Raw genomic sequence first — 19875 nt, 5'->3', positions numbered from 1 at the left:
ATGACATTTAAGACATTTAAGACATTTATGACATTTATGACATTTATGACATTGATGACATTAAGGACATTTATGACATTTATGACATTTATGACATTTATGACATTTATGACATTTATGACACTTATGACATTCATGACCTTCATGACATTTATGATATTTATGACATTTATGACATTTATGACATTTATGACATTTATGACATTTATGACATTAATGACATTAACGACATTTATGACATTTATGTCATTTATGACATTTATGACATTAATGACATAAATGACATTAGTGACATTAAAGACATTTATGACATTTATGACATTTATGACTTTTATGACATTTATGACATTTATGACATTTATGACATTTATGACATGACATTTATGACATTTATGACATTTATGACATTTATGACATTTATGACATGACATTTATGACATTTATGACATTTACGACATTTACGACATTTATGACATTTATGACATTTATGACATTTATGACATTAAGGACATTTATGACATTTATGACATTTATGACATTTATTACAGTTATGACATTTATGACATTTATGACATTTACGACATTTACGACATTTACGACATTTACGACATTGACGACATTTACGACATTTACGACATTTATGAATGACAATTATGACATTTATGACATTTATGACATTTATGAAATTTATGACATTTATGAAATTTATGACATTTATGACATTTATGACATTTATGACATTTAGGACATTTATGACATTTAGGACATTTGGGACATTTATGACATTTGTGACATTCATGACATTTATGACATTAATGACATTTATGACATTTATGACATTCACATTTACGACATTTATGACATTCACATTTACGACATTTATGACATTTATGACATTTATGACATTTATGACATTTATGACATGACATTTATGACATTTATGACATTTATGACATTTATGACATTTATGACATTTATGACATTTATGACATTTATCACATTTATGACATTTATGACATTTATGACATTTATGACATTTATGACATTTATGACATTTATGACATTTATGACATTTATGACATTTATGACATTTATGACATTTAAGACATTTATGACATTTAAGACATTTATGACATTTATGACATTAAGGACATTTATGACATTTATGACATTTATGACATTTATGACACTTATGACATTCATGACCTTTATGACATTTATGACATTTAAGACATTTATGACATTTATGACATTTATGACATTTATGACATTAAGGACATTTATGACATTTATGACATTTATGACATTTATGACATTTATGACACTTATGACATTCATGACCTTCATGACATTTATGACATTTATGACATTTATGACATTTATGACATTTATGACATTAATGACATTAACGACATTTATGACATTTATGTCATTTATGACATTTATGACATTAATGACATAAATGACATTAGTGACATTAATGACATTTATGACATTTATGACATTTATGACTTTTATGACATTTATGACATTTATGACATTTATGACATTTATGACATGACATTTATGACATTTATGACATTTATGACATGACATTTATGACATTTATGACATTTACGACATTTACGACATTTATGACATTTATGAAATTTATGACATTTATGACATTAAGGACATTTATGACATTTATGACATTTATTACAGTTATGACATTTATGACATTTATGACATTTACGACATTTACGACATTTACGACATTTACGAAATTTACGACATTTACGACATTTACGACATTTATGAATGACAATTATGACATTTATGACATTTATGACATTTATGACATTTATGAAATTTATGACATTTATGAAATTTATGACATTTATGACATTCATGACATTTATGACATTTATGACATTTAGGACATTTAGGACATTTGGGACATTTATGACATTTGTGACATTTATGACATTTATGACATTAATGACATTTATAACATTTATGACATTTATGACATTCACATTTACGACATTTATGACATTTATGACATTCACATTTACGACATTTATGACATTTATGACATTTATGACATTTATGACATTTATGACATTTATGACATTTATGACATTTATGACATTTATGACATTTATGACATTTATGACATTTATGACATTAATGACATTTATGACATTTATGACATTTATGACATTTATTTCTCGAAAGCGACTACACTAAGAATGTGTTCACTAATCATATCTGACTTTAATTACATCAAAAATCGTTACAGGTCGGACTCGATTATATAGAGACTCCATTATATATTGACCCGATAATTTTGGACTCGATTATATATAGAACCAAAAAAAAATTTCTTGAATTTCAAATATGACTTATCTAGAGCTAATATATCGTGAGAGAACATTTACAAAATACGTAACGCCCTATAAAAAGGAAAAAAAATTTAAAAACAAATAAATTTTGAAAATTGTTTAAAAAATTTGAAAAATAAAACAACTCAAAATACTTATACAAAAATACCTAAATTAAAATAATTTCAAAAATAAAAAAAAATGGAAAATTTTATTTTTACAAATTTTAGAATTTAAATACAAACAAGTTGACAAATCTACATATACTTTTATAATTTGTTTATATATTTTTTCTTTACATTTGACTGCAATTACATCAGGAAGAACTACAAGATATGTATTTTTTTTTTGTAAGGAATGTGTTTTCTGACTTTAAGGGGGATGAATCAGAAATAAAATTCTTCTTATTTATTCAAAAACAACAAATCATTTATGAAAAATATATATAAAACTTTTTTTTCTGATTCGATTATATATAAAATTAGATTATACATAGTGAAAAAAAAAATCGGAGACTATATATAATCGAGTCCGCCCTGTATAAGCAAAATATTTAAAAAAAAAATAAATAGGTTTTATGCAAAGACACGGCCACAAAGTTAACGTAGAAATACGTAGGGTTGTTTGTGACTTTATTTGCATCGAAAATTTTCAAGATTAATTGCTAAAGGGGAGTGGAAGAGCTACTCAATCTTCAATTTGCATTACGACATCACTGAACAGAAATGAAACAAACACTGTGCGGCGCAGTCAAGTTTCAAACATCGGAGTGCGTGGAGTCAAATAACCTTTTAACTCTAGCGCAAAATGAAAAAAAAAAATTAATCGTCTATCGATTTGTTTCGTTGCTCTAGAAAGAACAGTTTGTTGTCCAATTTAAAATCGGATATAATGCCGGTTGTACCTCTGTGCTACCCCAACAGCAGGAATTATGGTGAATTTGTGTGTTGCCAAAATAAGGCAGAAGTGCCGACCAATGCACCTAGCGCTGATACTGCCGCTACAACCGCACAGACAGATTTTTACTAGAGGAAATGTCCCGCTATTACTTAGTTAGTATTGTCCTAGTGGCCATCCACTGGTAAAACTATTGGTTTAAGCGAAAGCAAGCTCCTCTATTGTCCAAAAAGTGCAATTTCCGCACAACTAGGTATATAACTCTGTGTTAGGGAAAGCGAGCACTAAACGACCAACCAGAACATTTTTAATATTACAGTGTTTGCACAGTGAAGGCTTGATTATGCGTTTCAGTGTCGTATGGAAGCAGATAACAGAAAATACCGCAGTCAGTTACGCAGTATTTTATTACGCTGCTGTTGAGTGATGTTGCAGATTGCTGAAAAAAAATTAAAATTCAATTCGTGCTGAACAACTGTCTTCGTGAAGGCGTTCCAACATATTAAATGAAATGAGAATGAAAGAGTAAGTAAGAGTATTAAATGAACGAGAAAGCTTTCATTTGTTCTCAAAAGGACAATTTGTTGTCGGATGACATTCGGGCATGATTCGGGGCTAATCGCATCTCTTAATAAGTTGTGGTGTATGAATGAAAGTGAACGAACAATAAATCGATAAAATCAGATAGGACCTTTTGGAATGTTTCTCTAGAATTGGTTTGAGCAGAGACAGGCTCTAATGTAGCCAAAAAAGCAAGCAATAATGTTTGCTCCATCTTGAATCAAGTTTTAAAAGTTTTCAAATTATATCAATTTTACATGGTAAAAATTTAAAAAAACAGTCTTTTTTGAAAATAAACCCTTAGTCAGAATGGTACAAAAACCTAAGCAAAATTCCTGTGCCCCTTAAACGGAAACAAGACAATTTCATTAGAATCAAAAATATTCGTTTCAGATTCGAGCACAATTTCGATAGGATTTGCTGATCTGACATTTTTTAAAAGTGACAATTTTTAAAGCATGTGATTCACCTTGCACTAATGTTTTTTCGTTTCGCAAACTTTTGCCCTAGAGAACTGTGATGACATCATGATAAGACACAAGTGAACAATTGATAACGCTAACTTTATAGCGCCTATAATTCAAACTGAACCTGGTTTAGTCAATCATCGTTGGCACTTATTGATCAGCGGAGGTGAAAATGGTTTCCATTCGAATCATTCAACTATCAGCGCTCTTACTATCGCTGCAATATGGTAAGTCTAGGAGAAATCTTGACCTAAGCTATAAGTTTTATCAACTAGACATGATTTGTAGCGCAAGGGCTCAACTGCAACTTCTGCACAAGCAACATCAACTGGGAGGATTGTGTTAAAGTCACTACAAATCAGACGTGCAACGTGCAAGATGTGAACGCTTTGCATCTCGAGGTGCAGGAACTTAATCCAAATTTTGCAACGGTCGATCCCACCGCCAGCGTCGAATTCCAGTGTATGTCCATTCACTTCGTGTTGAAAACTCTATCCCCCGGTGTAAGTGAAACCCCAAGCAGCACGACGGGAATTTTCCGTGGCTGTACTTTCCGGCATACCAAGGTTTGCGAAGGCTGGCTTGATCCCGTGGTAGTGGAAAGCTGCGCTACGTGTGACACCGATCAGTGCAACAGCGGACGATCGGTGCAGCCGTCAGTTTGGATCATGTTAATCGGAGTGTATTTGTTGGTGCAAAAAGTTGTTTTAAATTAATCGTTTCAACTTTCATGTTGTGATTAATTTATCAATTATATTCTCTTGTGTATGATTAAATAAAACAATTTGTTCAGTATCCTATTGTTTTCTTTTTAGAGTTAATTACAAGTTTTCCGCAGATACTATAATAATCGGAATACGAGCTGTGTAAAAGGAGACAGTCATAAGCTGCCCATTTCAGTACGAGTAACGATCTAGAAATGAAAATTCCCAAGTTGTGGGAGCCGTTCAAGAACCAAGAACAAAGCCCACGAACATTTCGATATAACTGCAGACGAATTGAAACATTTGTGTGAACGCAACTGCTCAAAAGCCACACCGTGGAATCAACCTACTATCCAACTTAGCTACTCATATCATCCAATCGAAATTACTAGTCGCAAATTTCATTGAATATTCCAATCGTGAGCCCAGCAAACGGATACGTTCGCTCCCGACAATAACGTCGGTATATAACGGTTACAATACAATCCTGATATGATTACAGTACTGGTAGCGCCTTTTCCACCTGTCTGACATGGATAGCCCGGTTTTGCCTGCCAAATTCCAATCGCACGCTCGCTCTACTGATTGGTAATTTGATTTAATCGTCATCATCAACAACCAGTGTGTGCGAGCGATCGAAAATGGAAAAGCTGCCGAGTTTTCAGGTGGAAAAGACAACAAGTTGTCTTTCATGTTTCATTCGGATATTGTTTCGTTTGTTTTAACAAACTTAACTAACACCTCAGGGTGGATTGAGCTGGCAAAAACAAATATTTATTACTCGTTAGAGAAAACGCTCTGACTAAATTTAAATTGAAACCGAAGCTCAGGTGAAATCAAAATGAATGCCTCGCCGCTCAGAGGCAAATCCTCAGTCATCAATTGGTGCCACTCCCGTGCTGTTGGTACTACAGATCACCGAATTTACCGGAACAGTGTTCCAACCATCGCAAAAGTGAGCCTCTTCGTAGGTGCAACCCTTCTGATAAACCATTCGGCTGGGGCCTAGCACAAAGTTTAGGTTCAGTTCAATACTGTAGCACTTGTATCGACGATCCGCGGGCCGTGAAAGTGGCAGGCTCGGATTCAGCGTGCCCAGATGAAAGTGCAAATCATTTGTCAGCAGAACACCACATTCCGCCGGTTTCGCTAGACGTTCACAGTCGTTCCAATTGGTGGTAACGGAACAGTGATCGCAAGTCAGTCGCCTAGATGCTGTTCGAGGGTACATGGAAATTGATTGAAAATTTCACAGTAAAGTTGTTTGCTTACCGCTGCCGATTGCCAATAGTGACGTCGCCAGGAAGATTGTAATAAATCCGCGCGAGTAAATCATGATTGGGTAGGTTGTTTGTTCACTAATCACCGCTGGAAAAGTAATGGTACAGTTTCCTCGAATGGTGTGGATTTAGATCCACAATTAAGTAGCATACCATGTCTCAACGGTAAGCAAATACGATGAGGTGCGAGTCTGCTATCCTCACGATAAGAAACTAATTACTGCGGATTAGTATTTTTGCTTGTGGTGTGACAATCCCACTGATTCTTACAACCAAAAAGGAAAATAATTGTTATTTTGTCCCATTTGAGTCACTTATTTACCGGTTTTGACCATCACCATTTAACCATGTTGTTTTATGATGGTAGAGGCTGTTAGAAATTAAATTCACTAGCTATAAAACTTTAATGAATGTTATTAAAACACTGTTGACAACTCGCAAAATGCGTAACTCACTCTTAGACAGCAACATAATTGGATGAACTCAGAAGTTATCGTTACGTTCACTATCACGGAGATAACTCTTCCCCGATCAATCAGCAGCGCGAGATGCAAAAAAAATATTTATAAAAATGTCAGTCCCACCGCATGTCAGTCATGTCGGGTAAAGGGTGTCCACGATGAAATTGCCACATCATGAAATTGCTCTAACTTTTTAACCGTTGGGTTGAATTTCATGAAAATTTGGGTGGATTTAGTTCATAGTGCATTATTTACATCCTGCAAGTTTTGAAGTCCTGTGATCAAAACTCGCGGAAATGGAGTCGAAAGAACAGCTCGTGCGTGATAAAATCTTGCGCATTCATCACGAGAACAAGGATCTCTCGCATCGTTCCATCGCTAAAACGTTGGGAATCGCGAATTCCACGGTGTCGCGAGTGATTAAGCGGTTCGAGGAACGACTGACCACCGATCGGAAGCCTAGAAGTGAAGGAAAAAGTATTTCGTACAACACCAAAAATCACAACCGCGTAGTTGGGGCCTTCAACCGAAACCCGAACGCCTCCGTTCGGGATGTGGCCGAGAAGCTGCACCTAAGCCGAAGTTTTGTCCAAAAGGCCAGAACTAAGGCTGGGCTTCGAACGTTCAAGGTACAAAAGGCCCCTAATCGCGACGAGAAGCAGAACAAGTCCGCCAAAACCCGTGCCAGGAAGTTGTACCTCAACATGCTGACGAAAATTGAATGCTGCATCATGGACGACGAAACATATGTGAAGGCCGACTTCAAACAGATCCCCGGCAACCTGTTTTTCACGGCCAAGGATAAGTTCAGCGTTCCGAAGCATGTCCGCACTCAGAAGATGTCCAAATTTGCAAAAAAAAATCCTGGTTTGGCAAGCCATCTGCACGTGTGGGAGGCGGAGTACACCTTTCGTGACCCAGGACACGATGAACGGACAGGTGTACATGAAAGAGTGCCTCCTGAAGCGACTGCTTCCTCTCCTGAAGGCCCACAACGTCCCAACAATCTTCTGGCCGGATTTGGCCTCATGCCACTACTCCAAGGACTTGCTGAAGTGGTGTTCGGACAATAAGGTCAATTTCGTGCCGAAAATGTTCAACCCTCCCAACACTCCGGAGCTCCGCCCCATCGAAAAGTACTGGGCGAATATGAAGCAGCACCTTCTTAAACAACCTAAGGTAGTGAAGACAGTCGAGAAACTGGAGAAAGTATGGGTTTACATGCAAAAAACGTTTGATTCACAGGTTGTGCACAATGTTATGGCCGGGGTTAAGGCCAAGGTGCGGGCATTTGCGTATGGACTGTAAATAAAATACGAGTAAAATGGTAAAATGAAGTTTAATAGTTCATTCGTTGTTTTGCCTTCGTCTCGATTAGACGCAAATTGTTTATCTCCGTTTGATTCGCAAAATAACAATACACGAGTTATCGTACGGGTGTATTTTTTTGTCGATTAGTTCTTGTGTGCGATAACAATAGCCTGCAGTTTATCGGCAGAAACATCTTCTGCACACTGGTAGGGGCAGGCTACCCCGTCAGTGATTCGATACGCAGCTGATACATCAGCAAGAATAATTCTCCCGCACCGCTGTTACCCCGCTAGCAGCACGGACCATCATACGATCGAGCGAGTGGAAGTCAACTACAAGTGGCATCTACAAGGTCGCGTGTAGGATACGGCCACTGTGTCACAACACGAAGCTGGATCGTTATTGTTTGTTCTGCGGAGACGCTCGATTAATCCTACTATCAGCCGTGAGGTCGTGACTTAGACGTTCGGTGAAGTATTACCTTTAGAATTTTTATCATTATTATTAATATTATTACCACTAATATTATTATTATTATTATTACTATTATTGTTATTATTATTATAATTATTATTATTAATATTATTATTATTATTATTATTATTATTACTATTATTACTATTGTTATTAGTATTAGTATTACTGTCTTTTTTTATTTTGATCCATTGTTGTTTGGAAAATTGTTTTTAAAATTTAATATCAACTACTTGATCCCCCCCCCCACCTTCGAATATTTATCGTTTGTGTGCGGTAGAGCGTAACGCTCCCGCAAAATGGACGACATACAGGTGCAACTATTCCTGGATGTGGAAACAAATGGGGAAGAGATCGAGATCTCCCCCATCAATTCCCCTCTACCTTCCCCTCTACCTAGCCCCGTACCAAGGGTACCGGCAACACGGGTGAAAGCTTACCCAGATGCTTCGAAAGGTCCGTTCATAGTTTTTTTAGGCCCATAAAGATGCCTCTTAATATTATACAAATAGGCAAGGACCTGGCAAAACAGTTTTCGGACGTAACCGAAATTACAAAGGTTAGACCGAACAAACTGCGAGTTGTCGTGAGTAGCTTGAAGCAAGCAAACGCAATTGCTAGCTACGAGCTCTTCACGAGAGAGTACCGCGTGTACATCCCTGCCAAGGACGTGGAGATCGACGGTGTGATTACCGAGGGAAGCCTCACGGTCGATGACATTTTGCGTCACGGGGTTGGCTACTTCAAGAACCCCCTGATTCAAGATGTAAAGATACTGGATGTCAAGCAATTGCATTCAGTATCCATCGAAGAAGGGAAGAAGAAATCCTCCCTTCGGACTCCTTCCGTGTAACATTCGCCGGATCCGCACTGCCGAACTACATCTCTTTGGACAGGGTTCGTCTGCCTGTACGCCTGTTCGTACCGCGGGTCATGCATTGCCAAAACTGCAAGCAGTTAGGTCACACAGCCACCTACTGCTGCAACAAGGCACGCTGCAGCAAGTGCGGAGGCAATCATGCTGAGACCGCTTGAAGTGAGGATACTGAAAAGTGTCTTTACTGCGAGGGAACTCGGCATGACCTTTCGGTGTGTCCCGCGTACAAACAGCGCGAGGAAAAAATTGAGCGTTCCCTCAAGGAACGATCAAAACGCTCTTTTGCAGAAATGCTTAAGAGGGCTGAGCCACCCTCGACAGGAAACATCTTTTCCTTTTTGTCAACCGATAAGGGTACATCTGACGATCCCGTCGAAGGGTGTTCTTATGCCATGCCATAAGGATCTACGAAGAGGAGAATGATCAACTCTCCTAATCTTTCTCGCAAAGGTCGTAAGATAACCCCTAGCGGAATGACCAATAAGCCAACACAAAAAGGAAGCGGTGAAGAAAAACCGAAGCAAGTACCTCCCGGTTTTAATTTCAAATCAAACCAGGAGTACCCACCGCTTCCTGGGGCACCAAAAACCCCTCGTGCATCCATTTCTCGATCAGAAGATAAAAAAGAAACAGGGTTCATAAAATTTTCTGATATTGTGGACTGGATATTCAAAACATTCAACATACCAGATCCCCTACAAAATATTCTTCTTGCCCTTCTTCCCACAGTGAAAATCTTTTTGAAGCAACTAGCAGCAACTTGGCCCCTCATTTCAGCTATCATATCTTTCGATGACTAATACGGCGAAAGAGGTTAAGAATTTTATCACTGTATTACAGTGAAATTGCAGAAGTATCACCCCCCAAATTCGATCTATTTTCTCATTTGATAAATACATACAATTGTGACGTATTTGCGCTCTGTGAAACCTTCCCCAATTCAAACGATCAACTCAATTTCCACGATTTTAACATTATTCGTCGAGATCGAGACTCACATGGTGGAGGGGTACTTTTAGGGATTAAAAAGTGCTATTCCTTCTTCAGAACCAACCTCCCCTCGATCTCGAATATTGAAGTCGTTGCCATTCAAACGGATATGAATGGAAAAGACCTATGCCTGGTTTCGTTATATATCCCTCCATCCGAGCGGATTGAACAGAGGCATCTCACTGATATAGCAGAGTTGCTTCCCGCGCCTTTTTTGATATTGGGAGATTTTAATTCTCACTGTTCGCTATGGGGGTCGCTGTACGACGACAACCGATCTTCTTTAATCTGTAACTTAATCGACGACTTCAATATGACAAATTTGAATACTGGGGAAGCGACACGTGTACCTCATCCTCCAGCACGTGAAAGCGTGCTTGACCTATCCCTCTGCTCGACATCACTTGCGTTAGATTGCCAGTGGAAAGCAATCAACGATCCCCACGGTAGTGATCACCTACCAATCGTTATCTCAATTGCTAATGGGTCAACTCCAACGGATCCAATCAATATTGCGACCTCAAACGTAACATTGATTGGAAGTCTAATGAGACCATAATATCGCAAAGAATCGAGTCCCACGTAGAACTTCCTCCGGAGGAAGAATACGCGTTCCTTTCTGGCTTGATCATCGACGCCACGACTCAAGCTCAGACGAAACCGATACCCGGGGTAACGATTAGACGGCGCCCTCCCTCCAAGTGGTGGGACAAAGAGTGCTCAGACCTGTACGCGCGGAGGTCCTCGGTGTATTTGGCCTTCCGAGAACAAGGCACTATCGATTTGCTCCGAAAGTACGATGTACTGGATAGACAAATGAAGAGCTTGATAAAAGCAAAAAAACGCGGATACTGGCGGCGGTTTGTGAACGCGTTGTCGAGGGAAACAGCGATGAGCACTCTTTGGGATACCGCCAGACGCATGCGGAATCGTAACGTTTCGAATGAGTCCGAGGAGTATTCAGATCGCTGGATACTCGATTTCGCCAAAAAGGTCTGTCCGGACTCTGTCCCCGAACAGAAGACCTTTCGCGACGCGTTTTCAGTAGCTACGGAAGAGCCTCCATTTTCGATGTTGGAATTTTCAATGGCTCTCCTCTCGTGCAACAATAGAGCTCCTGGGTTGGATAGAATTAAATTCAACTTGTTGAAGAATCTACCCGACTCTGCTAAAAGACGCTTGTTGGACTTGTTCAACAAGTTTCTTGAGCTAAACATTGTTCCGCACGACTGGAGGGAGGTAAAAGTCATTGCTATTCGAAAACCCGGAAAACCTGCCTCTGATCACAATTCTTATAGGCCGATTGCTATGCTCTCTTGCCTCCGGAAATTAATGGAGAAAATGATCCTCTTACGGTTAGACAAATGGGTCGAAACAAACGGGTTATTTTCAGATACTCAATTTGGCTTTCGCCGGGGCAAAGGAACGAACGATTGCCTAGCGTTGCTTTCTACCGAAATTCAACTCGCCTTTGCTTCTGCATTCTTGGACATTGAGGGGGCTTTTGACTGTGTCTCTGTAGAAGTTTCAACCGAGAAACTTCATTTGCAGGGACTTTCACCAAATTTGAATAATTTTTTGCTCAATTTGTTGTCAGAAAACCATATGTATTTCTCACATGGTGATTCGACAACTTCCCGAATTAGTTACATGGGTCTCCCCCAGGGCTCATGTTTAAGCCCTCTCTTATATAATTTTTACGTCAATGACATCGATGAATGTCTTGCAAATTCATGCACGATACGGCAACTTGCAGACGATAGCGTTGTATCCATTTCTGGAAGCGAGGCTAATGATCTGCAAGGACCATTGCAAGATATCTTAGACAATTTGTCTGAATGGGCTCTTAAGCTGGGTATCGAATTCTCTCCGGAGAAAACTGAGCTGGTCGTTTTATCTAGGAAGCATAACCCAGCTCAGCTGCAGCTTCTACTAACGGGTAAAACGATAACTCTGGTTTTAGTCGCTAAATATCTCGGGGTCTGGTTCGACTCTAAATGCACCTGGGCTTGTCATATCAGGTATCTGACACAAAAATGCCAACAGAGGATTAATTTTCTTTGTACGATTACCGGAACTTAGTGGGGTGCCCACCCAGGAGACCTTCTAAGGTTATACCAAACAACGATACTGTCAGTTCTTGAGTACGGTACAATATCGTTGTTTGCGTATTGCCTTGGGCTGCATGCAGTCGACGATGAGTCTTGAAGTACTAGCGGGTACTCTTCCGTTGAAACATCGTTTTTGGAATCTCTCTTACCGGTTGCTAATTCAATGCACAGTTATGAACCCGATAGTAATTGAAAATTTCGGGAGGTTGGTCGACCTTCAATATCAATCCAGATTTATGACCTAATATTTTGACTATATGACTCAAGATATTAACCCTTCTTCATACGATTCCTTCAATGTCGTACTTTTAGATACTTCTAATAATGCTATATTCTTCGACACGACCATGATAGAAGATATTATTGGTATCCCGGATCAATTGCGACCGCAAGAAATCCCTAAGATTTTTTCCAATAAGTTCAAACATGTTAGTTGTGATAAAATGTTTTACACTGACGGATCTAATCTAGATGAGTCCACTGGCTTCGGTGTTTTTCACGAAAATTTTACCGCCTCCTACAAACTCGATGCTCCTGCTTCCGGGTACGTCGCAGAACTTGCTGCGATTCAGTACTCTCTTAGGATCATCGAAACCCTGCCCATAGACCACTACTTCATCTTCACAGACAGTCTCAGTGCCATTGAGGCTCTGCGATCGATGAAGACTGTGAAGCACACCCCGTATTTCCTGGGGAAAATACGGCGGTTTTTAAGTGCTTTAACGAATAAAAATTACCGGGTTACCTTAGCGTGGGTCCCTTCTCATTGTTGCATTCCGGGCAATGAAAAGGCTGACGCTTTAGCTAAGGTGGGTGCTATTGATGGCGATATTTATGTAAGACCAATTGCTTATGATGAATTTTATAGCATTTTGCGTCAGAGAACACTCAACAGTTGACAATCATCATGGAACTCAGATGAACTGGGACGGTGGCTACATTCCATTTTTCCTAAGGTATCGACGAAAGCATGGTTCAAGGGGTTAGATGTAGGTCGGGACTTCATTCGCGTGATGTCCAGACTTATGTCCAATCACTACACGTTAAACACACATCTCTTTCGTATAGGGCTTGTAGACAGTAATCACTGTGTTTGTGGCGATGGCTACCATGATATCGAGCATGTTGTTTGGTCGTGTACCGAATACTGTGGTGTTAGGTCCGAGCTCATTGATTCCCTTCGGGCCCGAGGAAAACAACCGAACGTACCCGTTAGAGACATTCTGGGAAGCGGTGATCCCCAGTACATGACACAGCTTTACGTGTTCATAAAACACGCTGGTATTAAAATATGAAACTCTTCTATCTATTTGTTAGATTACCATTCCCGCTACACGCTGAAAGAAGATGATACACTAAGTTGGAGACACTCAAACAAAGACTCGGCATCTTTATGTTCACGCAGACACCTCAGTCCAAACTGCTCAAATAGAACAACACTGCTTAGCCATGTACAAATAAATAAATCGTATAACTCAATATAGTTAAAATCAAAATTGTAACTCCCCCCTCTTACCTTAAATCCCCACTAGCTCGTAGTCGGCCGCGAGATATAAAAAATGTGCCTCCCTCTTTTCCCTGCTAATTTAGAATTTAAAAAAATGTTCTTGGCTCAGTTAAACATAAATTGTATCGTGGTGTGTCAAATAAACTATTTTAAAACTAAACTAAAAAGTCTAATAGTTATGTTTCAATCCCTGAAAATTTAATGGCAATCGGATGAAAACTCGAATTTTGCGAATCAATTTTGTGTGTGGCAATTTCATCGTGGACACCCTTTAGTTCGTGGCTCACAAAAATAACGCTCAAAAATGTGAAGTGTTAACACACTGTTGAAGCGTAAATGTAATTTTATCCAAGCAAACTGGAGACAATTAAACAGTATTTGAATAAATTGTCTTGAAGGAACCGATAGAGATTTTTTGGTGTTTTGGATAACACCTTAGACGAAATCTGAATGAAAATTTTCCAATACACTTTACAGGAAACTGCACATTAAGGAAAGCTATACCAATCGAGAAAAACCTAAATTAATCCCCCTAGCGGTCAGACCCAGCCTTTCTCATTCAAACTTATTATTTGGAAAAATAGATTTACATGAACGCTTCAATCCAATAAATGTATATTCACTCTTTAGGTTCTAAAATATTGATGTTGTAATCTATACATATAAAAATGTAGTCCGGTCTGTCTGTCTGTTTTATCTATATAGGCTCAAAACTACCGAACCGATCGACGTGAAAATTTGTATGTAGGGGTTTTTGGTGCCGATAAAGATTTCTATGATAGTTTGAGACCCCTCCCTCTTCTGGAAGGGAGGGGTCCCATACAAATTGAAACGATTTTCAGAGCGTTTCATGACGAACATAGTAGTAGAAAGTAGGTCGCCTGTGGTCAGGCAACCCTCGATACAGAGCTCGAATTAGCATACTAAAAGTATGAGTACGGAGTTATGGGCGAAACTATTATCGATGAGGTCATATAGAGGGAGTGGGTGAATGACATAACTCGCTTAACTTTTGAGACGTGCAGACGTGTTTTAGATTGCGCCTATCACAAGTGAAGCATTTACCGTTGAAAATTCTTATTCTCGATATATCCCGTGCCGCGTCGCGTGCTACAGTGTCTCGCGATGAGGCGCGAAAATACTTATAAAATTGACTATTCGCAATTCGCCATAAAGCCGTCGGTTGAAAAACTTTACGGTTTTTATTGTTCGGTTCTCGGTTTGAAGCGAGAATAAATCAAACGGCTACAGTGCTAGTGATGTCCGATTACTTCTCAATTAATCGAGTTAATCGATTATTTACAAAAATATTCGATTAATTTTTAATCGATTAACCGACTTTTCGATTATTGAATAATCGAATAGTTGACCCCGATTATTGTTCGATTATAGTTCAACTTTGTCCAAAAATGGGAAAATTGGTGATGCCAGCGGTGAAGAAAACACAAGAGATTTCGAAACTTTTGTTCTCACTTGTTTTATATTATCCATTTAGTTGAAAATTGTAGTTGTCGACTGGCGACAATTGATTTTACTCGCATGCCGCACATTATACCTTACGTCGCAAATAGTGCGCTGTCTAGCGCATCTGATGTGCTATACAGCGCATTACTTCCCACGTAAGGATATTTGAAGTCGCGATTTCGATTTAGTGCTGCGACGTTAATATTTCATTCAAAATTATAAAAAAGGCGCGCACGAACGAAAAATAAACTTCTTTTTTTGCGTGTTTACAAACAAAACTCTTGGCGTCGCGACTACGAAGTTAAAAAAGATTTTAAGGGCTGTTCGCACTTACGCGAACTCACATAAGCGATTGTTAAAATACAGGGGATAGTCAAAATAAGTAGGATAGGCAAAATTTTGATGAAATTTGAAATGCTGTAGCTTTGCAAAATGTTATTCGATTTTAATAATTCGAACACCATTGAACTGGAGAACTTTTGAAGTTTCATTTTCTGACCTCAGATTTGGCCTAGGTTACCGGATGAAGGAAATATTCCTGAGTTCCGGTAAGCATGTCAAATCTGCTAATTTTTGGATGGATTTGGTAATGGGTTACCTGATAAAAATGCTTATTTGCATCATTGGCATAGATGACAAAATCATTTCTGAAGCGAATGGTTCATCAAGATCCGGAATCGACCAAGAACTCATCGAGAAATTGCTATTTTTCATTCGGAAGTCCTCAGGGGAACCATTAGTAGGGGACATTTACATTTTTACATCAAAAATAGCATGTGACACCTCTATCTTCAGGATTTTTTATCGGGCATCTTCCAAAAGACATTTTTCTGAATATAGGCTGCATTGGCCACTTTCGGAACAACCTGAATCAATCATAACTTTTGAACCAGTTGATCAATTTGATCCTTTTGGAATAAATTGGAGGTAATTATTTCTAGTTATAAGAAAAAATACTGGAAGAATAAATCTGCGTGCTTTTATATGCGTAATATATAACATTATTGAAATTTTGGTCATGTTTTCAAATTAAATTAACTCAAATTAAAAAAATAACATATTTTTAAAAATTCCCTCATTTATAGAGTCAAGTATGCCCTTCAAAATGAGACTAAGAGATATTTTCTATGTTTGCCCCAAAAAGAATGACAAACAAATGAAAAACGCATGTTTTTTGATAAACAATATTAATAACTTTGAGTAGAATGGATATATTCACAATATAAGCATAGCAAATTGTTTCTCTTAAAAAGCTCCAAAACACAGTTAATTAAACACAGTTTCAAGGTGAAACTTGAAATGAAGAAGAGAGTTAGAGCGCGAAATGTATTTTTTTGTAATATAAATCGGTTGTTTTCAAAGATTTTTTCACAATTTTTTTTACAAGGTTACTTGAAATTATTGGAGCTATAACATTTTAGAACACGTTTTTCTTCTATCAACAAAGATAAAAAAGTTAAACACTTGTTTGCATCGAAAATTTGGTCACCCTAATTTTTGATAACTTCAAAAAGCGCTTTATCATATGTAACAACTTTGCAGAAGAAAGTTTTTCTCTTAAACATTGCTGTAGAGCTCTAGGCTCAAATTTCCCTCTAAAATTGGGGAGTGTTTTTATTCATTGTCAAATTTGTAGCACAAGACATTTTTCTTTTGAATTACTACAATTTGGCTGAATCCAGGTTGTTTTGAACTAACTTATTAACTACTACTACTTTTCAGTTAGTTCTGGTGATCCCCCCTATGAAAGAGGGAACACAATCACGCCGAAGTTCACATATAGGTCTATTGTTTTTTTTTTTCTAATGGAAGCAAATTTTAGGTGGCAATGCCCCTTACAAAAAAAGTATTTCCATAATGAGCTGTGTAATATTGCGGTACGTCATAATTTCTATTTCTCGAGTTACGAGATGGATGCAGTTTTTCGAATAGGTACATAGAAGACGAAAGTAAATATTCGGGATTGGCAAGAGGCAAATGCTTAAATACTTGTTCGTGTTGTTTGACGAAAAAGGTGAAAAAAAAAACGCGGAGATGCGGGTCGGTTGTACCGTTTAGCCGAAGATTGCTCGTGCGTTGCTTTGATGTAAGCGTGTCGTAAATCGGAGTAGGTTTCGTTCTTGAATAATCTAATGGCTACGCAAGGTATACCTTTGAAAGAATCACATTTATCGAAGTGCGTTTCTGGTACTCGGGATTGGCCTTCTTAAAGTTTATTGGTTTGAATCAGATCCACATCGTATAGTCTAATATGCGTGGCTTCAATAACATTATATTGTGAAAATCGGTCTCAAATCAGTTAATTTAAATAATTTTGTGCTCCATCGGAATAAACCATGCACATCTGTGCGCAGCCCCAAAGGCATTGGTAATGTCTCTTGGTCTAAACCGGTACCAAATATAAATAAGCTAATTGTGTTTCTATAGTCAGCCGGCTGGCTATCGAATAAACCAAATATAGCTGAAAACAGACGGATAGGAGTTATATGTATGATCGCATCACTTATCAAAGTGAATCCTGATCCAACGAGCCCTCCCCTACTAACAAAAACCTCCTTCCTGTGAGCTTTGTGGAGATGCAGAGGTAAACAAGGTCTTCAAATAGCAAGGGTCACACTAACATCCCTCCCCTCTTCCCACCTGATTGCAAGGACGTGGCCGGCGTCGTTATTGATCCTTCAAAGTATTGAGTCACTAAAACTTTTACAATGAGAATGGTCGGTCACTCCCAACCCCATTCAGTTGATCCACTGTACAATTTTACTGATTCGGATCAATCACGGAGTGCAACCATTGATATGTGCAGTCAGTCAAGCTAAGCTAAGCTAGGTACATAGAAGACGAAAGCAGACATTAACGTGCAGGTTCAGAAAATCATAAAAAGTAGCACCGGGCAAATTTTTTTGAAGATGGGAAACCCTTGAGAAACTCGGTTTCACAGGTAAAATACAGCAGTATCAATGACTTAAACAGTTTAAGTATAACATCTTGTCTTAACATGGAAGACGTTCTTCTTAGTTGAAGTAGACTGTGGGTTTATCTTCAACTATTCGCGATCTTGAAATGCACATCACTTTAATTTTATCGATATTTATACGAAGTAGATTATGCTAAGACCAGTTGAAATCTCTAACTAGATCGTTGTTTGAAAGATGAATTAACATAGATCAGAACAACATCAGCAAACATATGTATATGACAATACCGCAGGACAGATGGTAGATCATGGATGTACATTGAGAACAAAATAGGTCCAAGAACAGATAGCAAGATAGCAGAGATAGCAAACCACACACCCCGAGCAGGAGAAAATATCATTATAATATCACAACCAGATATTGGAAATACACCTCATTTTGATCTTAATAAGGTTTACATAGTTGGTAAAATAATAAAAAATAATACCAAAATATTGTTCCTTCAAGACTATATGAATAACAAAGTTTGATATTTCAATAACAAACCAATAATTTGCATTAAAAATCACTAAAATGACCAATTTAGATATTTTCAACTTATTTAACACTGATGCATAACTGATATAATCTAAACAATCAATAGCTAAAATTTTTTATTTAAATACTAACTTTCAATGAGATATTTCAAAATCAACTTAAATATCTTATTGAAGGCAGAGCGAGATATGATATCAAAATTTTATGATATTTTTTCATAACCAAATATGTTATTGATGAGTTATGATTTTGTTATGCTCTCCTGCCCAGGACGCTAGACACATTCACGCGCTATAAAGCTAGCCACGCACGCTAGTGACACTTGCTATAGATATTTACACACGTTGTACTGCCGTTCAACGCATATTTGTCCCATGTTCCAAATCATGCAAACGAGAAAAACGATGTTAAATTTTTACAATACTTTTACGCTGTTAGAGACAAAAATAGGTTTCAAGGGGGGAATGTTGCTCCACGACGCCTTCGCCCACTTTTTTTTACCTCGAAGTATGTTTATTTATATTTTAACATGGTTACATATGGTTTACATAATAATTGTTTAGCCTTTTAAGGCTCTGCATTAGGGTGTCCCAAAAAAAATCAATGTTGTTAAAGTCAAGGTGCTCAGCCCTTAATTGAAAGATAATATTATTTCGAGCATTTTTGTAGAACATTTCGACTTTCTAAAAAATTGTTTTCAGGTTGCCCAAATGTGATTTGAGAAAAAATGACTTTTTTAAGTTACAAACCCACTTTTTTGCACTTTTTTCGAATCTGTTCGATTCCTACATTTTTTCGTACATTTTTTTATTTTTGTGGGGTTGTTTTTGAATATTTTGCCTGGTTTGGTTCAGAATTGTATTAAGTTTTTTGACTACCAGAGCCCATTAAACATCACAAAAAAATCAATTTTTCTAATCATTTTTAGATAAAACCCTTCAAAACACAAA

The 19875-nt window shown here is 37.8% G+C and overlaps 3 protein-coding genes across 3 annotated transcripts in view; 2 read left to right on the top strand and 1 right to left on the bottom strand.

The window, feature by feature from the left end:
• LOC129726512 (microtubule-associated protein futsch) overlaps positions 1–19875 on the top strand; it is a 208848-nt gene that overhangs the window by 119363 nt on the left and 69610 nt on the right. The window lies entirely within an intron of this gene.
• LOC129726518 (uncharacterized) lies at positions 4380–5086 on the top strand. Its single transcript, XM_055683331.1, has 2 exons — positions 4380–4518; positions 4580–5086. The coding sequence occupies exons 1-2, from the start codon at positions 4464–4466 to the stop codon at positions 5005–5007; spliced, it is 483 nt and encodes a 160-aa protein (XP_055539306.1). The 5' UTR covers positions 4380–4463; the 3' UTR covers positions 5008–5086.
• Positions 5804–6382, bottom strand: LOC129726520 (uncharacterized). Its single transcript, XM_055683333.1, has 2 exons — positions 6268–6382; positions 5804–6210 (listed from the first exon to the last, which is right to left on the bottom strand). Exons 1-2 carry the CDS (start codon positions 6329–6331, stop codon positions 5867–5869), a joined length of 408 nt encoding a protein of 135 aa, XP_055539308.1. The 5' UTR covers positions 6332–6382; the 3' UTR covers positions 5804–5866.

The sequence above is a fragment of the Wyeomyia smithii genome, chromosome 3, assembly GCF_029784165.1.
Source record: "Wyeomyia smithii strain HCP4-BCI-WySm-NY-G18 chromosome 3, ASM2978416v1, whole genome shotgun sequence".
Classification (NCBI taxonomy): Eukaryota; Metazoa; Arthropoda; class Insecta; order Diptera; family Culicidae; genus Wyeomyia; species Wyeomyia smithii.
Note: the sequence above shows the minus strand (reverse complement) of the source record. Positions and strands in the feature narration are given on the sequence as shown.